Source organism: Prinia subflava, chromosome 2 (assembly GCF_021018805.1).
Source record: "Prinia subflava isolate CZ2003 ecotype Zambia chromosome 2, Cam_Psub_1.2, whole genome shotgun sequence".
NCBI classification, from domain to species: Eukaryota; Metazoa; Chordata; class Aves; order Passeriformes; family Cisticolidae; genus Prinia; species Prinia subflava.
This window is the reverse complement of record NC_086248.1, coordinates 60,564,409-60,584,270: the sequence shown is the minus strand read 5'-3', so window position 1 is coordinate 60,584,270 and position 19,862 is coordinate 60,564,409. Positions and strand designations below refer to the sequence as shown.

Sequence of the window (19,862 nt, the reverse complement as noted above, 5' to 3'; positions counted from 1 at the left end):
CAGATGCTGCTGCCCAATCAGCCCCTCCTCTTTAAAGGGAAAGCTCAATTAAGTTGGGAACTTTTCCTCTGTATGATTTTAAATGGTCTTTTTCTAGTTGTGGTTGGATCTCACTTAGTGTAATTGCTATTTATATCAAAACATTAAAAGGTCTGGTTATGGGGTTTATTAGAAAAGCAAAATCTGTTTTTAATACTTAAAAAAACCCACAACAAAATACTCCATAGCACCATTTCCATTTGTATTTGCATACCACATGTTCAACAACAAAAAGAGCATTCTGCAGAAAGTTAAAAATCTCAGAAATGTTGCTGAATTAGTAGCTCCTACAGTTTGTTAGTAGGAAACCCGGCTCCATGCCAGGCTGGAAGGAGGGGGCTAATCACAAGGGATGTGTGTTAGCTTCGGGATTTAAAAGAAAAAATACATATATTGCAAAGCAAAACATAACACACAAGACAAACAAATGCAATATCGCTTTACTAGCAAGAATTTTTAATGTACAATAAGTACCACTTAAAATGCCAGAAATCCTCCACACGGAGCTGTTTCCTAGGTGTGAAGGCAGAGCAAACCCTCCTCCCGAGGCGGCCGAGGGGCGCCAAGGGCCGCGGCCGCACACAAAGGCGCTGCCCGCTCGCACCGGCGAGGGCCGGGGCATCCCGCGGCCGGGAGGAGCGCCTGGCCCGCTGCCCGAGCGGCGAGCTTGTTGAAAAGCAAGAGATAGCTTCTGGCAGCGGCAAACGGGAAAATATTTTGATCATGTGACGCCACACAAGAGAACTAGCTCGCTAGTGTGTGCGACTTTCACGGCCGCTGCCCCCGGGCCGGGACCCCGCCGCCCCCGCCTTTCCCGCCGTGTCCCGCCGGGGAAGTGCCTCCGTCAGGCACCGCTTCGGCGGAACCGCCAGCAGCATCCACACACCCCGGTGTGTCCCACGGCCGCTGCACGCCGGGCACCAAGAAGGCACCTCCCTCACAGAACTCGACCTTTCTGCCTACAGGAAGGAAGACCTTTCAAACAGAAGTAAAACTGCCAAGCAACGTTATTTTGCTACTGCTGGTACGCAGCTAAAACAGTCGCATATGTACCCAACTCTATTTTTCCAAAAATATTTCTTTAAATAGCCTCTGTGACCAACCATAAACTTAAACCAGCAACAGCTCTAAAGAGCATGCTTATTACTTTTCTTCGCTTGGGAATTTCAATCAAATAAGAAATACTGAATTTTAAAAAAATCACAAAAGCGCAATTATTTTCCATAAATCATGCCTGAAAATAATACATCAACACTAGCATTTCATATAAACAGAAAATCCAAAATATTCACAACATAAATTGCTACACAAAAAAAAAAAAACAGAACTCCATAAATTCCATCCAAATCAAAGGCTGCAAACAAACCAGCATATTCCTTTGATGCTGTCAAAACAAACCTCCTTATCTTTATTTTTAACTTTAAAAGAATAAAATTTAAGAACTACAAATCCTGTCCTTGTGCTTTCAAAAGAAATTTTCAGAGCTGATGTTTCAGTATCTTGCTTACAAACAAGTAAGCCTGACAAGCTAACCAAATAACATGATCAATGCAATGCTGGGAACACCGACTCTCAGATCCCGTCCAGAGGAAGGCACAGAGCAGACCAGATACCTTCACACGTAACGCAAGTATTTAGGCTGCCTATTTATTCTGCATTACTCTGCAATTAAAACTGCACATCAAACTTCAGTGATTAAATAAGGCAAATATTATCCTTATTTTAACATGGGGAAACTGAGGTATCACTCAGTGAAAACAGCGACCTTTAGCTCATCCAGCAAGCTGAGAGAGATCAGGAATTCCTGCACCAATCCTCTACTAATACCATTTTCCTGAAGTCACACAATTTACTTGCCATGGCTGAATTCACTGCTTGTGTAAAGAAGGCACTATTCCACTTCAATCAATCTGAGAATTAAGCCATGTCCACACTCGGAACAGCACACATGCCTACAATTATGTTTTAAAACTGGATCCCTCCTTTTGGGATTTTCTGAACCCATTTCCTTTCTTTACTTGAACAAACAAAGAACAACCATGCTCCAACTTGAGGACCTTCTGTGAAAGACAGCTGTACCAGGGACTGCTACAGCCAGGAGAGCCCTCTCCTTGCCATGCAACACAGACCTCTTTGGCCTTTTAAAAGGTGACCAAAACCTGTCATAGAACTATCTACCTTCTGAAAAACTCAGCAAAATACCTCAACAGCCATACCTGCAAACCCCTCAAGAGAGGCTTCTTATAAAGGCTGTTATTTTGGTGGTGAAGACACGCTACCACCCCAATGGTTAACTAAATGCATAGGGTTTGCCACAACAGCTATTAGTCAAGGATGCAATTAATTCCCTGAATCTAACTATGTAGCTGCAACAACAGAACTTCACAGTGAACCTAGCCACGTGGTCTTTAAAGGGAAGTAAACCGATTCAGTAACTTGCCAGAATCACATCCAAGAGAAAGCCCTGCTACGTACAATTTATTTTTTGAGTAAGTAGATATCTAAAATAAATACCGAACAAAAGAAACAAAAAGACAAAAAAAGCCAAACTGTCCCCTAAAATGCTGAGTATAAAAAATCAGAGTAGAAGTTTGCAAGACTCTAATAGTAACACAACTAACACTATCCCTTAAAAAAAAAAGGGGAATTTATACATCAATGGGTTTTCCCATTTTCATATTTGTCCTTTCTTAAAAAAAACTAAAGTTCCATCTACATCTACTTCCCTAATTTTTAAAAAAAGTAAATAAATATTAGAAGAATATTCTTTCCCCAGCTTCCAACAGTCAGAAAGAGACTGATGGGGGTAGCAGGGGAGATCAGTGGCACAGCCTTACAGATGGAAGTGTCAGAGGGCCTATCACTCAGATGGATGTCTTCATAAACAATTATTACATCACAAACCTGAATTCGGTATCTTTTCAAATCTGAGAAGCCTACAATGCAGGGTGAAGACAGAGCACAGCAGTGAATTCTTAAAGGTAGGACATCATCTGGCAACTGTGCATGTTCAGGTGCAAAAGATTAACTAATAGCTCTTAAAATTGGAGAAAAGACTAATAAATAGATTACATACTTCTACACATGCTTAGCCCTGATGTAGCTACTAACCGACAATGACTCAAATGCAAAATGTAATATGAACACAGATCACACACTGATAGGTCTGTACTGAAAGCAATTCCTTATACATGCTGCAGAACCATCAAACTCTGTTTTATATCCACAAATTGGCTACTACACATTCAGAAATTCAGCTGCTTCATAAACTTGTTCAGTTGATAAAGGAAACTACAATTTCCACTATACATGGAATATAAATGCACAATGTATCAACGCCCTTTCAAATCATGCCTGCCAAAAACTTTTACACAGATTTCACATTAGTTTTAATAAACATAAATAAAATATTTTAATAAAAGCATCAGGCCAATGATCCCATGTCTCACAATTTCCAAAACAACTGTAGGCACCTTCAGACAACATAAGCATCCTACATTGGGAATACAAAGTTTGATAAAAGGTACTTTATATCTGCAGTAAGAACAATGCCCATGTGAAAAGCAATCTTTAAATAGACACAACAACTCATTGCATCAAATCTGTTCACTTCAAAACTGAAGCCAATGTATCAGATAAAACAACTGGACTGGATGGTAAGGAATTAAGTCTGTGCATGTAGCCCCGTGTGCATCCCACCCCAGCACACACTGGTGCTCTGTACACAACAGTTATCAAAACACAAGTTCCACAACACTTGTTAAGCTTCTGGGCACTTGTTCAACTCAATTTTCCTCAGAGTTTAATTTCTATGAGAAATTTAGTATCTTTATATAGATGATATTCGGTATGTAATGATAAAACAGTGCAAGGAATACTGAAATTTTGGACTATGGTGCCTTTTGCTTAAGGTGACTGTACTGATACAAATCCCTTGTTTCGCTCAGTTATTTGTCTTCTTACTCACTGAATAGAGTCCAGTAAAGCTTTCCCACAACAGAATGTGTTTACAATAAGACTGGATTTATTCAAAAGCTAGAATTTACTGCACCAAGACCCTGGCTATTTTCAAAAGACCTGTCCTTGAATGTGCCTGTCTGAAGCAAAGTGGATATTATGTGTCTCTGTTTCCCCACACTGTACAACAGTAAGAATAATTTTTTTACTCCAGTCCAAGGCACTCTAGAAAAACAGTGTAAAGATCAAATGTATTTGGAATATTGTAACTGAGAAGATAAAGGTAGTTAAAATCAATCCTGTACAAATTTGCCATCTACTGTCCCCACTGTTCACAGAATCACAGTGCTTTTTCAAAGATACACTTATCCCTGAGGATTCCTCGACTGCAGTGGAACACCACCCTAGATGGGTTTTATTTTTTGGAGCTGACATGTTCCTGGTGGATCACTGGACAACGCCACACTCTCAGAACTGGAAGTACAACAGAAATTGTCCAACCCACCTGCAACACAAACACTGCAGCATTCTGCCAGCACATCAGCATTTGTGTGTGAAACTGAGCATGAACTGGTACGACTGGGGAACAGAAAAAGTCAAAGGGTAATACTGTGATCTGAGTAGCAAAACATACATCAGATGTACAGAAACCATTCAGGTCTACTAAAAAATAATTTTAAATTTATTAACAGGTAAGACTTCCTTAAAATAGATTTTACGATTGGCTCCACAACATTTTTGTGCGTTACAGTTATTTGCTTCTATAAGCACCAAGCAATACAAAAACAACACCGCTAAGCAGCACTTTTCTCTCACTAGTTTTCAAAACAAATTTGAAAACCACTAAGGTATACTTTTAATTTAAGTTTAATTAAAGTCCTCATTCAATCGTACCAAAACATATATTTAACACTATGTAAATAGCCCCAAAATTGAAAGAAAAAAGGGTTTTTTTCCCAAGTACCCTAATAATCACAATTCTAAAATATATTCTAGCAAGTTAGCCTACCACAAACACATGCTACTGAAATTCTGCAGCCTTGAGCATGCATGCACAGTGAATGTGGCAACACTGCTTTACATATCCACAGAGAATCTTCAAAGCCTCCTGATAAACGGCACATTTTGAAGAAATACTGAAAGATATAACTGGTATAGGGCACAGGTACAATCTAAAGGACCAAAGAGTAAATAAACTACTGCCATTCTCATGTTAACAATTAAAATGTCAAAATACCTATAACAAAATATTTGAGGCACAAAAGTAAGAAAGATCTATCAGTAACTAATCAAACCTGTTTTCATTGCATGAATTTCATCTAGTTTTAACTAAGATACTATTTCAGAATGAACAAGCATCACCTACCAGACCATGTTTAGTAATTTCAAAAACATTATTTTACATATGTAACCAGAAAATTTAGCAATGGATTAAATGCCTTAGTTTTCATCCCCAGAGATTCAGATGAGAATGCCAAAAAGACAGTGATCGACTGCTTAGTAGAAGAATCCTTACATTATGGATGCAGAAATAGAGTAGGCAGGTTTGCATCTCTCTTTCTTTATTGTATCTTGTACACAGGGTTCTGCTGTTCCATGTGTAGGCATAACCGCTACTACAGAAACCAATAACTGAACTCCAAACCACAAAGTGTCAAATATATGGTCGTAATATATATATAGATGCTACTAACTGTGAATATTGCTATTTGCTACTTCTAAATAGAAGCTATGTGAATACTAAACTGTTTATTTGAAACTGCACAGGGAAAAATATATTTTATTCTCCCATTGAGACATCAAGAATCTATTCACCACACTAACAGCTGTTTAATGGCCTTCAGGCACAGGACATGATTCTACAGCCTTGGCTTAGCCAGAACTCTCTATACATACAATCTATTCGGCATAAAAAGAGCTGCAGAATCCAGCATATTCAGAGTTTCTCTGAAACAAAACAAATGATACATACATAAACTCAGAGCAGTTCAACAGTTTTTTTTCCCAATACGTGGTCTGTATCTTATACAGGTACTCCTGAAAAGACCCAGGTTCTCTCCTTCTCTGTAGGTGTATGTAAATCCTACACACATGCACAAAGCAGAAAGACGTGTATAAAGTGCACACTGAGAGGCCAGCTAACGTGTTAAACTACTGCAGTGCAAATCAGAAGCGAAGAACAAAAGCAGCCTTAGGACTCTAAATATCTGTATGCTGTCAAGGATTAATCAATAATCAAAAGACCTGAATGACAAGGTACTGTACTAGCATCACACAAGTTCCCTACCACCAAATCAATGTATCTGTGTGAGCAATACCCATCTGCTTTGAAAACATGCATTTCTTCAGAAGCAGAAGGCCTCTATTGCAAGCTTCCATCACATCTCTCGGTTGGGTAAGGTGATTAAATTAAATAGATGCAGAATTTTCTTAAATAATTCAATAGGCTGGACAAATACAGAACTTAGAGTAGGATGCCACAGTTCTGCATATTACAAAAATTACTGATGCCGAGGCAAGAATTTCCTGAACAAGCATCTCAGATGTTGTAGCCTACTGTCGGTCCTTTTTCTCTGTTCACAGGACAATAGTTCCTTATAGGCTTACGGGCCAATCAACATCTGCTTTGCAAAGACACATGACAAGCGAGCATATCCTAATGTGTGTATACACATACCAATAGCACACACATATATGATTATTAAAAAATAAAGAGAAGCCCTCTGTTCAGATGCTGAACTAAATATTCCAATTTTCTCTTTCAAAAAGCAATCGATTTCTCTACTTAATGATACATCATACATGGAGATTGACGTGGGATTTAAAAAAAGTAACAATGTATAAACCCAATTGTGTTCTGCAAGCTCATGGTAACTGTTCTTTGATACAATCCATTTTATACATAAAAAAATTTTAATTTAAAACCTAAAAAAATTTTATCTCAATCTCTTACTGGTTAAAGGGAAAACTCATAATATAAAAACAATGATGTCTTGCTTTTATGACAATTATTTTGAGGAAAAGATAGTTTTAAAAATAATCAAAGCAGTCGTGCTCTTGCCAGACTATTCTTTCTAAGCTGCATGCGAATCCTTACAGTGGAAAAAAAAAGAAAAAAAGAAAAAAAGAAAAAAACAATCTGAAAGAAAGGACGTAAACCAATAAATATAAGGAAGTATTTCTAAGGGTCATACTGAGGACATAAATGAATTTACTCTCACTCCTCCAATAAAAATAAAATACTTTAAACAATCTCTGCCATGAAGAAACAGCACCCTGAACTAGACCGTACGATGTATGACAATGGATTTCCTAGCTTTTAAAGCCACAAATTCTGAACTATTTCTTTAAAGGAGATGATGCAAATATTTTCAGAGTAATTATGAAAGGTTATGCATATGAGGCCTCATTACATTATGGCTTCCAGTGACCCTTTTACCATTGCAAATTAAAAAAAAAAAGGTAAAAATTAACACACACACGAATCTTCTTTCCTTGGAAGAAAAAGAAAGGAAAACAGAATAAAAACTAAAAACATGACAAGAATGGTCAGCTGGAGCTAGACAAACACACACACAGCCTATCTAAGGTTTCTATTTTTTTTGTCAGGATTAATACACCATTTGCAATATTAAGCGGTAATTTTTTCCGATTCTATTCATTACTGTATGGAAAGATCCAGCCGTCGGAGGACCCCAAAAGCATACACCTGCATTTGTTACTGTCAGATCTTGCTGTGAAAAGCTGTTAAAAGATTTAACAGTTCTTAATAGAAAGATCTTGTTGAAGGGAAAAGAAACCCATAAAATTCTAATGCACTACTCCATTTAACACAACTCACTTTCCTACTGAGAATTCAAGTCTAATCTCACCCTTGTATAGAAAAATAACGAGATCAACAACTCCCGATGCTTCTTGAAGTATTCTAACCACAAGACAAATAAAAGCACGTTTTCTCCCGAATATCTGGATTTGTTGCAGAGCTGAAACAACCATCTCTGGCAGAGCGGTTCCTTCTTCCCGTCTTTGTACAATACACGGCATTTTCTCACCTACAGCAGCTGACACGCAAACACGGTCTTTTGAAGAGGCATGCACAGGTTTGGCACAGAGCTAACAGAAACGCAACGAAACTAGTATTTGGTTTCTTTTTTTTAATAAAAATCCAATCTCTCGCATAGCATCCGTAATCTGCAACATTACAAAATATTTCGGTTTGCTAGGTTTTTGGGGTTTTTTTTGTAAGAAGGCGCGAGCAGGACCCGAAAACCCGAACCCGCGTCCAAAAGCACTGTTATTACGAGGCACTTTCCCTACCGCCTCTAATTAGCGCGGCATTAAAAGTCTAAAATAAGTAAGCAAATATAGATAAGCAGATAAACAAATCAATCGGCGGCCGGGAGAAGGCGGCGGCGCGGCAGGCCGGGGGCGGGGGGCGCAGGGAGGGTGGCGGCGCTGGCGGCGGTGCCCCGGTGCCCCCCGGTGCCGGCGGTGTTTGCGGCGGGGGCTGCTGTGCCTGCGCCGCTCCAGCGCCTCTATTTACATCAGCGGCGCGAGGTGCCCAATGGCGCGCGCGGAGCCAATCAGATGGCAGATTAGATGTCAACTCGGAGGCAGCTGTCGGGAGACGGTTGCAGCCAGTTTACCTCCACAATTCAAATTCCCAACCTGGCGGGCGGAGGAGCCCCGGACGCTCCTCCAAGGGTCGCGCCCCGCAGCCGGCATTCCTCCCGCGCCGCGCCGCGCCGCCCCGGAAAGGCGCTGCGCCGCACCCGCCGGCCCGCGTTCATCGCGCCTGCCTATCGATCGGATCCATCCATCGATCGATCGCCGGAGTTACGGGGGCTGGGGCACAGGAGTGCGGGAGCGAGCGGGGGCGGCGGCCTGCCCCGGTGCGCTAACGCCAAGGACTTTTCCCTCTTTTTTTTTTTCCTTTTTTTTTTATCTTTTTTTTTTTCTCCCCCCCTCCCCCCTTTAATTTTTTTTTTTTTAATTTCTGCGTGTGTTTGTGGAGAAGTGAAAAGCAGCTATGCGCCCGCGCCCCCGGGCACGCTCCTGCCGGGGCGGGCGAGTCCCCCGCAGGTCACCGGGCCGGGACGACCCGCGCGGACCGGGCGCACACGCGCGCACACACGCACGCGCGCGCTCTTCCCACAGGGAAAGGAGCGCGGCCGCGTTACGTGGATCTCACTGCGGTAACTCCAATCAGTGACAAACTAATTTGCTAAGAGCGCGCAACGGCGCAACTCGTTCTGCTCGGAGATTTAAACAAAAAAAAACACCCAAAAAACCAACAAAACAACGGGTTAAAGAGAAGAAAAAAAAGACCCCGTGAAAAATAATGGACGTTTATCCCCCGGGAGCCCACCGGGTCCGGCACTCCGGTTACAAAATCCAACCCCCGCCCCCGTCCGTCCCGAGCTGCTTGTCCTCCAGGCCCTGCGTCTCTCCGACGCTGTTTCAAAGTGGTGGGGGAAAATATTAATTGGGTCTGAGAACAACCTAATTTCGGCAGAGAAAGCCACACTCCGGTGCCTCCAGCCCCAACGGGCTCACCTCATTGTGCACGGCTCACCCTCGCTACGGAGGCAGCGAGGGGCAAAACTGGCCCAGAAGAGAACGGGGGGAGGGGGGTGGGGGGGGAGAGGGGAAAAAAAAGACAAAAAAGGGGGGGAGGGGGAGAGAGGAAAAAAGTGAATTATAAAGAAACTAAGAGCCCGACAGGAACGACAGGAAGGCATGAGCCATCATTAACCGAGCGCGGGGAGTTACCTGGGTCCTGCTGATGGCCTGCCCGGTGTTCCCGGGGCTCATCGCCGGGTGGTTCCTTTGTTGTGCCGCTGCCCAGGCCGGGTTCGCCGCTCCGTACTGGGCGCCCATGTCCTTGCCCATGCCCATGCCCGCCGCTGCCTGCTGGCTTCCCGGGGCGGCCGCCGCTGCCTGGGGCTGGGGCTGCGGCGGGGCGCTGGGGTTGCTGTAGTCGGGGTAGCTGCTGCCGTAGCTCCGCATCATGGGGCTGGGGGACGTGAGCAGCTGGTTCAAGGTAGGGGTGGCCCCGGACGGGTGCTGGTTCTGTCCGGAGAACCGCGCAAAGCCGCCGGCCGCCGCCGCCGCGCCGGCACCAGCCTTACCGAGGCCGGCTCCGCCGCCGGGGCCCATCATCATGCCGCCGCCGGGCTGCCTGGGGGAGCTCAGCACCCCGTAGCCCGCCGCGGAGCCCCCGTAGCCGCCGCCGCCTGCCCCGGCGGCCGCCGCCGCTGCCGCCACGGCTCCCGCGCCGCCGCCGCCGCCCGCGCCGCCGCCGCTGGGGCCGCGGCCGTAGCCCGGGTAGTGGTTGTACTGGCTGTTGGGGTACCCTTCGTGGGAGTTCTGCAGGGGGTCCATGCTGTTGGGGGCCGCCGTGGGGTGCATTATCCCCATCCCGGGGCTTTGTTGTCCGCCATGTTGATCAAAGCAAGGCCCGGCGCGGCTCGCCGTAGCGCTGCTGGCAGGGGCAGGGGCAGGGTTGCCATAATAGCTATTGAACTCCGAGACACCCACCGCGGAGGGGCCGCCGCCGCCTCCCCCGCTGCCGCCGCCGCCGAGGCCGCCGCCGCCGCCGCTCCCAGCGCTCGGGGGCGGCTGCTGGGGCTGCTGCTGTCCGCCCAGGGGTCCCAAGCCGGGGTGGTCGTAGCGGCCGCCGATGGGCTCGCCCATCTTGCCGGGCATCTCCTCCTCGTCGGCGCCTTTATTCAGCATTTGCTGCGGCTGCTGGGGGGGCTCGGCCTGAGCGCCCAAAACACTGTCTTTTCCTCCATGTTGCTGCTGCTCCATGTCTGCACTGGGCTGAGCAGCGCCGCCACCGCCACCGCCGTTGTTGTTGCTGCCGCTGCCGCCGCCGCCGCCGCCGAGGCTGCTGTTGTTATTCTGCACGGGATGGTGCTGAGGCGGCGGCTGCTGCGGCGGCGGCGGCGGGAATTGATTTAGCTGCTGCTGTAGTGCATGGTGGTGGTGGTGCGGGTGGTGGGCATGGTGGTGGTGGGCATGGTGATGCGGGTGGTGGGCATGGTGGTGGTGGGGCGGCGCGGCGGGGTGATCGCCTCCGACGCTCTTCAGCTTGTGGTTGGGGAGCAGCCCCGTCTCCATAGCCGAGCCCGGGTTGGAGGAGGAGGAGGAGGAGGAGGAAGAAGACGAAGAAGATGAAGATAACTCCGAGGAGCTTCCACCTTCCTTCAGAGCCGGCTCCGAGGAGGAGCCGCCACCGCCGCCGCTGGCGTTGTTGTTGTTACCGGCGGCAGCGGCGGGAGCCGCGTTATTGGCCATGTTCGGCGGCTCGTTGCGGTGGTGGTGGTGGAGATGGTGATCTAAATTATTCACGCTGCTGCCGCCGGCCGGACTCCCCTCGCCGACCCCCAGCGCGGGGCCCGGCCCGGGAGCCCCGGCCCCCCCCGGGCCTCGCTCTGGGCCCAGGCCGCCCGGCAGGCTCGGGGCTTTGCCCTTGCTGTTGTTTGCACTCGCCGGAGCCGCTGCGACTTGCGCGGCCATGATCATCGCAACATTGCGAGTCCGGAGAAATTGGTGCTGATAATAGTTAACTACCAAGAAAAATAAAATAAAATAAAATAAAATAAAAAACCCACCAAAAATTTAAAAAAAAATAAAAAAAAAATCTACTCCCACCCTGAAAAATGGGGGGCGAGCAGAGGAGTGGGGGGAAGGAGAGGAGAGGGGCAGAAGGAGAAGCGGCCGGGGCAGGGGACTTGACTGAGCCCAGAGTATCCCCTGCGGACCGCTCCGCACGCACCGAGTTACAGCGATTTCCACCCCCGAGTCCGTGGTTGAGGTTAGAAATGGTAAGAACGCCTTACGGTCCGTGCCCGTTCCTGCTGTGTGATTTCATGTTGAAAGTTTTTTTGTTCAGGTTTAAATGAAACTTTTTTTTTCTCCTCCTTTCCTCCCTAACCCGGATATGGGTAAACACACGTCTGCCGGAGCCGCGCTGGCCCAGCATGGCATGAGCGAGCGAGCGAGCCAGAGCCGGCAGCCATCGCCCCCTCCGCCCCGATCGCTCCCGCGCACCCGCAAAACGCGGACTGGACTCCACGCTGGACTTGCTCGGGCTCCCGCTCCCCTCCCCGCTCTCCCGGCAGCGCGGCGGGATGGGGGGCGCGGCCCCCGCGGGTCCCCGCGCTCCCAGCGGGGTCCCGCCCGTGTGCGCGCCGGGGGTCGCGGCCTGCGCGGGGCACCGAACCCGCGGGGGCTGTTCCGAGCCAGGGTCGAGGCGGGCCCCGACGGGCGCCTCGGGCCGCCGAACGCCGCTGGGGCGGGGCGGGGAGCGGGACTGTCCCCGGTGCTGCGGGGCCGAGGGTGCCGCCGGCGGCGCTGCCCCGCGCGGGCCGGTGCGGCGGGAGGGAGGCGAGGGGCCGCCATGCGTTCCAGCTGTGCCGGAGCAGATGGGTCGGTCAAACTTTCGGGGGCCGCACGCTGCCCCCAGCCCCGTGTGCCGTGCTCAGCAGCCGCCTCCTGTTCCGAGGGCAGGGACACGTTTGCTCGTGTGACGGAGAAACTGGATTTGTTTTGGATTTTTTTCGCCCCTAGCCACCCGCCCCCTGAAGATTTATATTGTATGTGAAGACGGTTATAAAATTTAACCTAAAATTTTGCAGCGGTAGCATCCTTGCAGTTGTCCACATTGTCCAGCTGTCTCCAAATTCTAACGGTCATTTGCACTGATGATGCTTTTATATATAGGGCCGTTTTCAATATGTTCTGTGTACTTATTTGCAGTTCAACAGGAGTTGATCAAAGAGCGAGAGACATTTTCTGTCTCATAATTGTTTCCCCAAACAATATAATTTCCAGTATGCACAAGACACTCATGAAAATGTACTAACACGAACCCCAAAATATGTAATCTGAGTAACTCTTGCTCCAAATGGAAAGCTGCTGCTGACCTACATTTTTGAACCAGAACAGTTTGAAGGGTTTTTTTATAACTATCTTAATACAGCTGATGCCCTAGTATAACAAAAGGTAATATCACACATTACGTTCAACTAATGAAAGCATGTGGGAGATCAAATACTTGGCTATGAATACAGCAAACTGGGATATTAGCAAATGTTTTCAATACAGCAAGAATCTAAACCACAGTGCTTTAAATTAATATATTTATATGCTCTGTTAAAGGTAAGCACGTTTTCAAATTTCAGAATGGATAAATAGGAGATTCAATCATAATGGTAGAGAAAAACGCAGCATATCAAGAAAGATGCTGTCACGGGTAGGTAGGCTTTTTTGAATTCACTGTGAAAACATTAAAGGAGCAGAAGCTTCATGCTCTAGTATTAAGTTACATGCAAAGAAAGATTATTGATAAATGTATAAGCAGTGTGATTCCAGTGTCTATTAATTTTAGTCCTGTTGGAGAAGTCAGAAATATTATGATTTGCATTATGGAGTTAGTTTTGAAAAGTCTCAGTGCTCGTGAAGTACATCTTGCTAACACTTCTTTTTTACAGTTGGGGGATTTGGTTTTTTTGGTTGGTTGGTGGTTTTGTGTGGGGTTTTTTGGTATCCTTTGCAAGTGCAAAAATGTTATATGGCTACACATATATAAACATAGAACGGGAAAAAAATGGTAATTCTAGCGGGGGGAATCAGGTGCATACCCAAGGGTCATTACAGTCTGTAACAACAACAAATTGCAATTCTATGCAAACTGCTAGAAAGGGATATATCATCTTTGTAGGAGAGAGAATAACAGAACCGTAAGATGAATTCATGCCAAATCATTCATCAGCTTTTGCCAAGAGAATACTACATCTTTGTTAGTGAGCCTTTTTGACATTATCTCCTGGATTTTCTTCTTTTCTGTATTCAAATGCACGCTAATTATACACATTAAACCACCTAAGTTGATTCTTAAAGTCTTTCATATGCAAATAAAAATATAGATGTCTCCTTGTGTGTATTTCTTTACATGTGTACTCTAACATAAAATATAAAATCAATTAAACACTTATACTTTGAGACATTTATATTTGAGCAAAAATACAGATATTGATGATCTGCTAAGATGTGCTGATAGTGCCTGGGCTGCAGATCGCAATACTTCCTGACATACTCCACAACTCTTTCCAGTCGGGAAAATAACCCGCAAAAGTTTAACATAGATTTACTTTGAAATGTTTTCCCTGGGAAAAGGGGGGAAAAAAAGGATAAGGCTTTAAACTGAAGAGTTCATACCACTAACTCTTTTCCTCCCATTTGTTTCAGCAACTCGGCTGCAAGATTGGAACTAAGAGGCTATAAAATTGAGGCCCTCAGCACAATGAAATCAGTCTGCTATAAAAGGCAACACATGCCAGTTTTTCCTCCCCAATGGCAGATGCCACACCCTAAAGCAGACAGAAGGCACTGCAGTCTGTGCAAGGGAAGCACAACACAAAGCAACAACGATGGTTCAATTTTTTAGATTGCAAATAATGTTGAAATTCCTTTTGCCATCTTTGCTCAGATGATGAGTGGTAGTGCTTGTTACATTCAAATGCTCCTTTCCAAAGGCTCTCATTGTATGCATGAATTATGAATTTATTATAATATAATGTAAAAAAGCTCTAATTGCCATGCATATTATCTGCTGCAAAGTGATTGCGTTGATATTTGATATCGCAAGTGCACAGTTTCAACTTTAGTTCTATTTTCATTGTTCCTTCAATTTAATTATTTTCTATAAACCAATGTTGTCCAAGTGTAGGTTCTTTCTCTTGAATTTTCCTGATAAATTATAAACTCTGGTGGTCTAGGATCCCTCTTCAAAATAAACAACATAATTTTCTAAACTTGCTGTTGGTAATTTGTTTACACCATTGACTACAACATTTATACGGACCCCCATGGCCACCTGTCTGTAGTTCAACCCCATGAAAGTTACTGCCTTTCCCAGCAGTACAGCAGCCATCCTTCGGTTTAGCCTTCCAAGGCATACAAAGAGTAACACTGAAGAGACAGATGGAAAACAAACCAATATTTTAATATCTACGAGATTTTATGTTAGAGGTATTGGGGAAAATATTCAAATTTTTTTTGGTAAAAATCCAGTCTGAGGTTCAAGAGCCTGTTGGATTTGACATGGGTGCATACAGGAGTCTGAAAAATTTCTGTGTACAAAAGAAAAAAGCCTTTCCTTGGGATCTTGTTGTGCTTTATGCTTAAATCTACTGTGCAATTTAATGAAACTGTTGTCAAATTCACTGTAATTCTCAATTTCCTTCTTTTAGATTTGCATTAGATTTAATGAGAAAAAAAGAGAGAAGTATGTGGGCTTTTATTAAATTATCACTTCTATTACTAGTTAAACATCCAATCGAAATCATTCTGAAGTCAGTGCAAATCTTTTAATTTATTTCAAAAAGGCATAAATCAGATCGCAGAAAAGTAGGCAGCCAGCTCAGGGCTGCTTCAGCTGGGTATCTGGAACTATAGTAATGGAATTTTTCTTTAAAAGATCCCTTATGTGGTCAGCACATAACTATAACACAGTGGTGTTTTCTTTATTGTGTAATATTTACATTTCAGTCACAAATGTAAGAAGTGAACTAGTGCCGTAGATGTCCAGATGATAAACCAGAATCTGTTAGGTGTATAAGCCTATAGGTAAGTGTAAAAAATTTATTTTAGCTGGACAAAATGAACTTTGAAAAAAACGTGGTTTATGCCAACAGATCATGGCCTAAAACGTGGAGAGTGACACATTGTACTATTTAATTAAAATCCAATTTTTAGCAGCCATTAATCCTGGCCAATTTAATCAATTTCTTCAGGCAATGTGTAAACAAAAAGACTTTAGAACATCACCATCTCCATCTCGAGAATGTCATACATGATATTATTATGAAAATGCAGTATGCTAGAGTTAGACCACTTGAATAGACTGTCTAAATGCCTCAATTTTACAAATGTGAATCATCTATTGAAGTCAATAAGATCACTTGCTCCCTTAAAGTTAAGCCCTGATTAAGTGCTTCTGTGGACTGAGGCCTCTGTGAAAAAACAGCTCTTGTGTCTGTAGCTTGGTGAGATAGGGGCCCAACCAATTTTCTAAATCAAAACAAAATCTTGCATTTGGCAGTAATAGGAGGGATTGTTGATTGGGAGGTTCACCCACCAGTGAAATCTAAGCCTTTAAACTGAGTTACACTAATATTTCTGGATCCTATGTCATTGTTTGAGAACGTCATTGCATTTTGGAAAAATTTAGGAAAAGGCTGGCCTTCCTTTGAACTAAGAATTTATGGTCATGTTTTTTATAAATTAGAAAAGTTAAACAAGAATCAGTATAACAGTAATCAGAGAGTTCTCTGCCAGGTTTCTTTCCCATTCTCCTGCCTTTTACAAATCTTTTACTTTCTGATGTGCAAGAGATACACGGGAAATCAAAAGAAGTATTTGCTGCTAGCTACACACTGGTTGGATGTCCTTCCTATTGTCAGCTGTAGCATGCCGGGCTGACTGATACATTGAAAGAACAGTCAAACTGACAGTACACAGATTTCACTCTCATAAAATAAATGAGATTGGTACCTTAGCTGTAAACATGCTGCATGTTCCAAGAAAAATAAAACAACTTTAAGTTTTCTTTCCTAAACTTTTTCTACTTTATAGTCTTATATAAAATATATCACAGTATTTATCAATTGCTGTTTTTTAAAAGAGATTACTGAGGCCTCCATGGCTTAAACAAGTAAAATATTTTTCTGTAGGATATTTTTATGTACAGACAGAAATGCATGGATTTTAATACAAGGTGGCACAGTGTTCTCCCTTTGCAAACTGATTTTTTTTCTATGACTATAGTGTATATGTAATTCTGAATTTTTATAAGTGTGCCAAATTGCGATTTTGCATGATGAGCTCTATTTCTGACCCATTTTTGTAGTGTTTTACCATGCACAGTCTCAAATACAGCATCTCTGAGTCTTTTAGCTGGAGACCCACCTTTTTCCTTTGCTGTAATAGTCTGTAATTCCCTTTTTCCCTCACATTATCTTGATTCTCCAGCCTATCACACGTGCATACACATCTGCTCAGTGGATAATCCCAAATTCCTGCAGCCCAGCTTGCAGTTGCCTTAGCCTCCTGAAGTATAGCCATGCTGTATCACTCATAAATATCACTCACACTGTAATCCTGCCCTCCAAGTTCCAACAAAGTTCACCCCAGGCCCGATTTTCTTCAACTCCTTTGCACAAGGGACACGAAGTGAATCCTCTTGGGGATGAAAAGGAAGAGCTGCAAAGCCCCAAAGAGGGTGAGGGAGATGAGAGGTGGAAGAGATCCCATGAAATTATCCTGAGCCTTCTCCATCCCAGCTTGGTACATCTTGGGCTTTCTCAAGGGGGCAACTTCCTGGTTTGAGAGCTGTTGCTTTGATGGATACATTTACCCTTAAAGCACTCCTGTACACTGAGAAGTCCAGTTGCTCCCACTTCACCATCAAGGAAAACAGACACAAAGGAGGGATGCCATGACTGCATGAACACTTCTTGAAGCAGCAGTGCCAGCTCCAGGAGCTCCAGGTGACTGCCACAGTCAGCTGGTATGGACCTTGGGGGTGCTGATGCAAGGGTCTGCACAGATGCATGGTGTGCCAGCAACCCAAGAGGGGAGAAAGGAAACTTATTTTTATCCAGATCCTTGCACTGACTCACCCAACGGCCCAAACAGTAGAGCTGGCATAACAGGAAGGGGGAAGAGAAGGGGCCGAGCGCACGAGGCCGTTACCCACTTCTTTCTGTTTGACCCAAGAGGAGGTCTGGTGGCAGAGGGAGATAATAGGGTCTGTTTAGCCAACAGTACTGCTGAAAGAAAATTATGTCATAAGATTATAAACAGGTGCTCTTTTCCAAAAACCCAGCTGAGCCAGTGAAAAAAAATTACTGTCCCTATTTTTTGTTGGCATCACCCTGTCAGATATTGATGATCCTCACATCTGCTGATACAGTTGCTCCTATGTATATTCCCCAACCCTGTCTAGATTAAACAACCTAAGTTACCAGACTTACTATTTAAACTATCTGCATTATCTGAGACTCATTTGCCTAAATAAGATTAGGATAAAGTGAGCCAACAGATCTGAGGAGACAGTGGACTCCAGCTGAGGGACAATAAACAGCTGGCAGGTGGTAGTAACCTCTTCAATAAACACAGTGTACTTTTGATATACTGAGGGACTCCATCCATTTAGGCCCTAAATATTAGTCATGGTGATACAGAGACAGTCACATGTCAATAAAGACCATTTATCCATTCTTTATATGTGTGGCCTGGAGTAGTAAAAACATCAGGGTGTGGGATTTGCCATCTTTATTTCTTTATTAATTTCTTATTATATTCTTTCTGTTTCTGCATCAATGGGATGTACACTTATGAAGCGTATGCTGAACTATATGTACATCCCCAGAGTCCCAGGTTTGTATTACTGGTCCATCATCCTTGCTTACTCAGTGATTCAATAGAGCCTGTAAGCTGTGAAAGTGAGCTTGCATTTCTTGCAAGGGAATGCACCTTGCTGAAACGCCTGCAATCTCTAGAGTCACTCTGAGAGGTTCGTTTGGATGAAGTTGCTCCACACATCAGCTGGAGAAGGGGCAGCCGTGCCTTTGTTCCCAGGAGGCAGCAGAGGAGAAAGCTGCGCCCCTGAGGGCTGCAGCAGCTGCCGGTTCCACGCGCAGTCCCCATGGACGCGCTGAGCTTGCTCCTGCCCTCAGCAAACAGGACGTCACCACCAACTGCTGCTCGGGCACCTCACTTTCACATCCTCTCTGCCACGACCTGTCTGACTGCCAAAGCCACAGTCAAATCCTCATCGTGAGGGCCAAGCGTTCCTTTAGAAGAGCATCCCCCACAGATGGCCACCTGCTTCACATAAGCTAGGAGCTCAACTAACCTAAGGGGAGGGGTTTTTAATATCCTGGATGTAAACTACTTCAAGATATGCAGCATTAAAAGATCTCAAAATGCTACTAGTCTAGGGTGTGATCCTAGAAATGCTTACTAATTTATGTAGTCCTTGTGCTCCTGTTAAGCCATGAAACTTAGTGACAGACTAGAGAATCTCCCATGTGATGAAGACTGGATTGTTAAAAACATCTGTTTCTTTTTGCTTAAATATAAAAAGTAATATTATTAAAATTAGAAAGACCATTTTATTAATCCAAAATATCATCTAGTTATTTAACAAAGACTTAACAATGTGAGTCATCTGCATTAACAAATCCAGATGCTATAGTCAGAGGCAGAAAAGACTTGGACTGACAGTAGGCTTGCTTTTTATGCTGGTTTTTTTTTTTTTTCTGTTTGTTTTTCATTCCAAACAGACCATCTCCAATATTTTATCTCACTTGGTGGATTTTAGGAAAATTGTAAGTGAAGAGAAAAATTCTGGGTTCTCTCTCTTTCTTTAAAAAGTAATACTCAAATACTATTACGATTTTTCCAATCTATTCAGCAGACTTCGTAACAAAATTCATAACAAAATTAAATGTGTCTATATCTTTTTGCTGTGTTACAACTGATTTCTTCTCATCCAGATGATTGGACAAATGTGGTTTTCATTTGACCACATTTAAATTTAAATTGCCACACTGTTCTGTGCTGGGTGTAGACTTACTATGCATATGTCCAAGAAGAAAGGACCATAATTTGGGAAACACTATCCATGGTGATTCTCACCAGCTAGAAATCAGGGACTGCACTCATTCGGAGAAAGGCCACATAATGTAAAATCATCACAGATACCTTGGTTTTTTTGCTCTTCATTGAAGCGCTGGTGCCACTGAGAGGGAATTTTCAAAGTGCCTTGTGACAGAAGAATCAAAGCTCAG

The 19,862-nt window shown here is 44.2% G+C and overlaps 1 protein-coding gene across 1 annotated transcript in view; it reads right to left on the bottom strand.

The window, feature by feature from the left end:
* Positions 1 to 11,760, bottom strand: part of ARID1B (AT-rich interaction domain 1B) — a 322,513-nt gene extending 310,753 nt beyond the window's left edge. Inside the window, exon 1 of the mRNA XM_063390178.1 lies at positions 9,769 to 11,760. Coding sequence (XP_063246248.1) covers positions 9,769 to 11,526 — 1,758 coding nt within the window. The 5' untranslated portion in view covers positions 11,527 to 11,760. The remainder of the gene's footprint in view (positions 1 to 9,768) is intronic.
* Between the last annotated feature and the right edge of the window lie 8,102 nt (positions 11,761 to 19,862).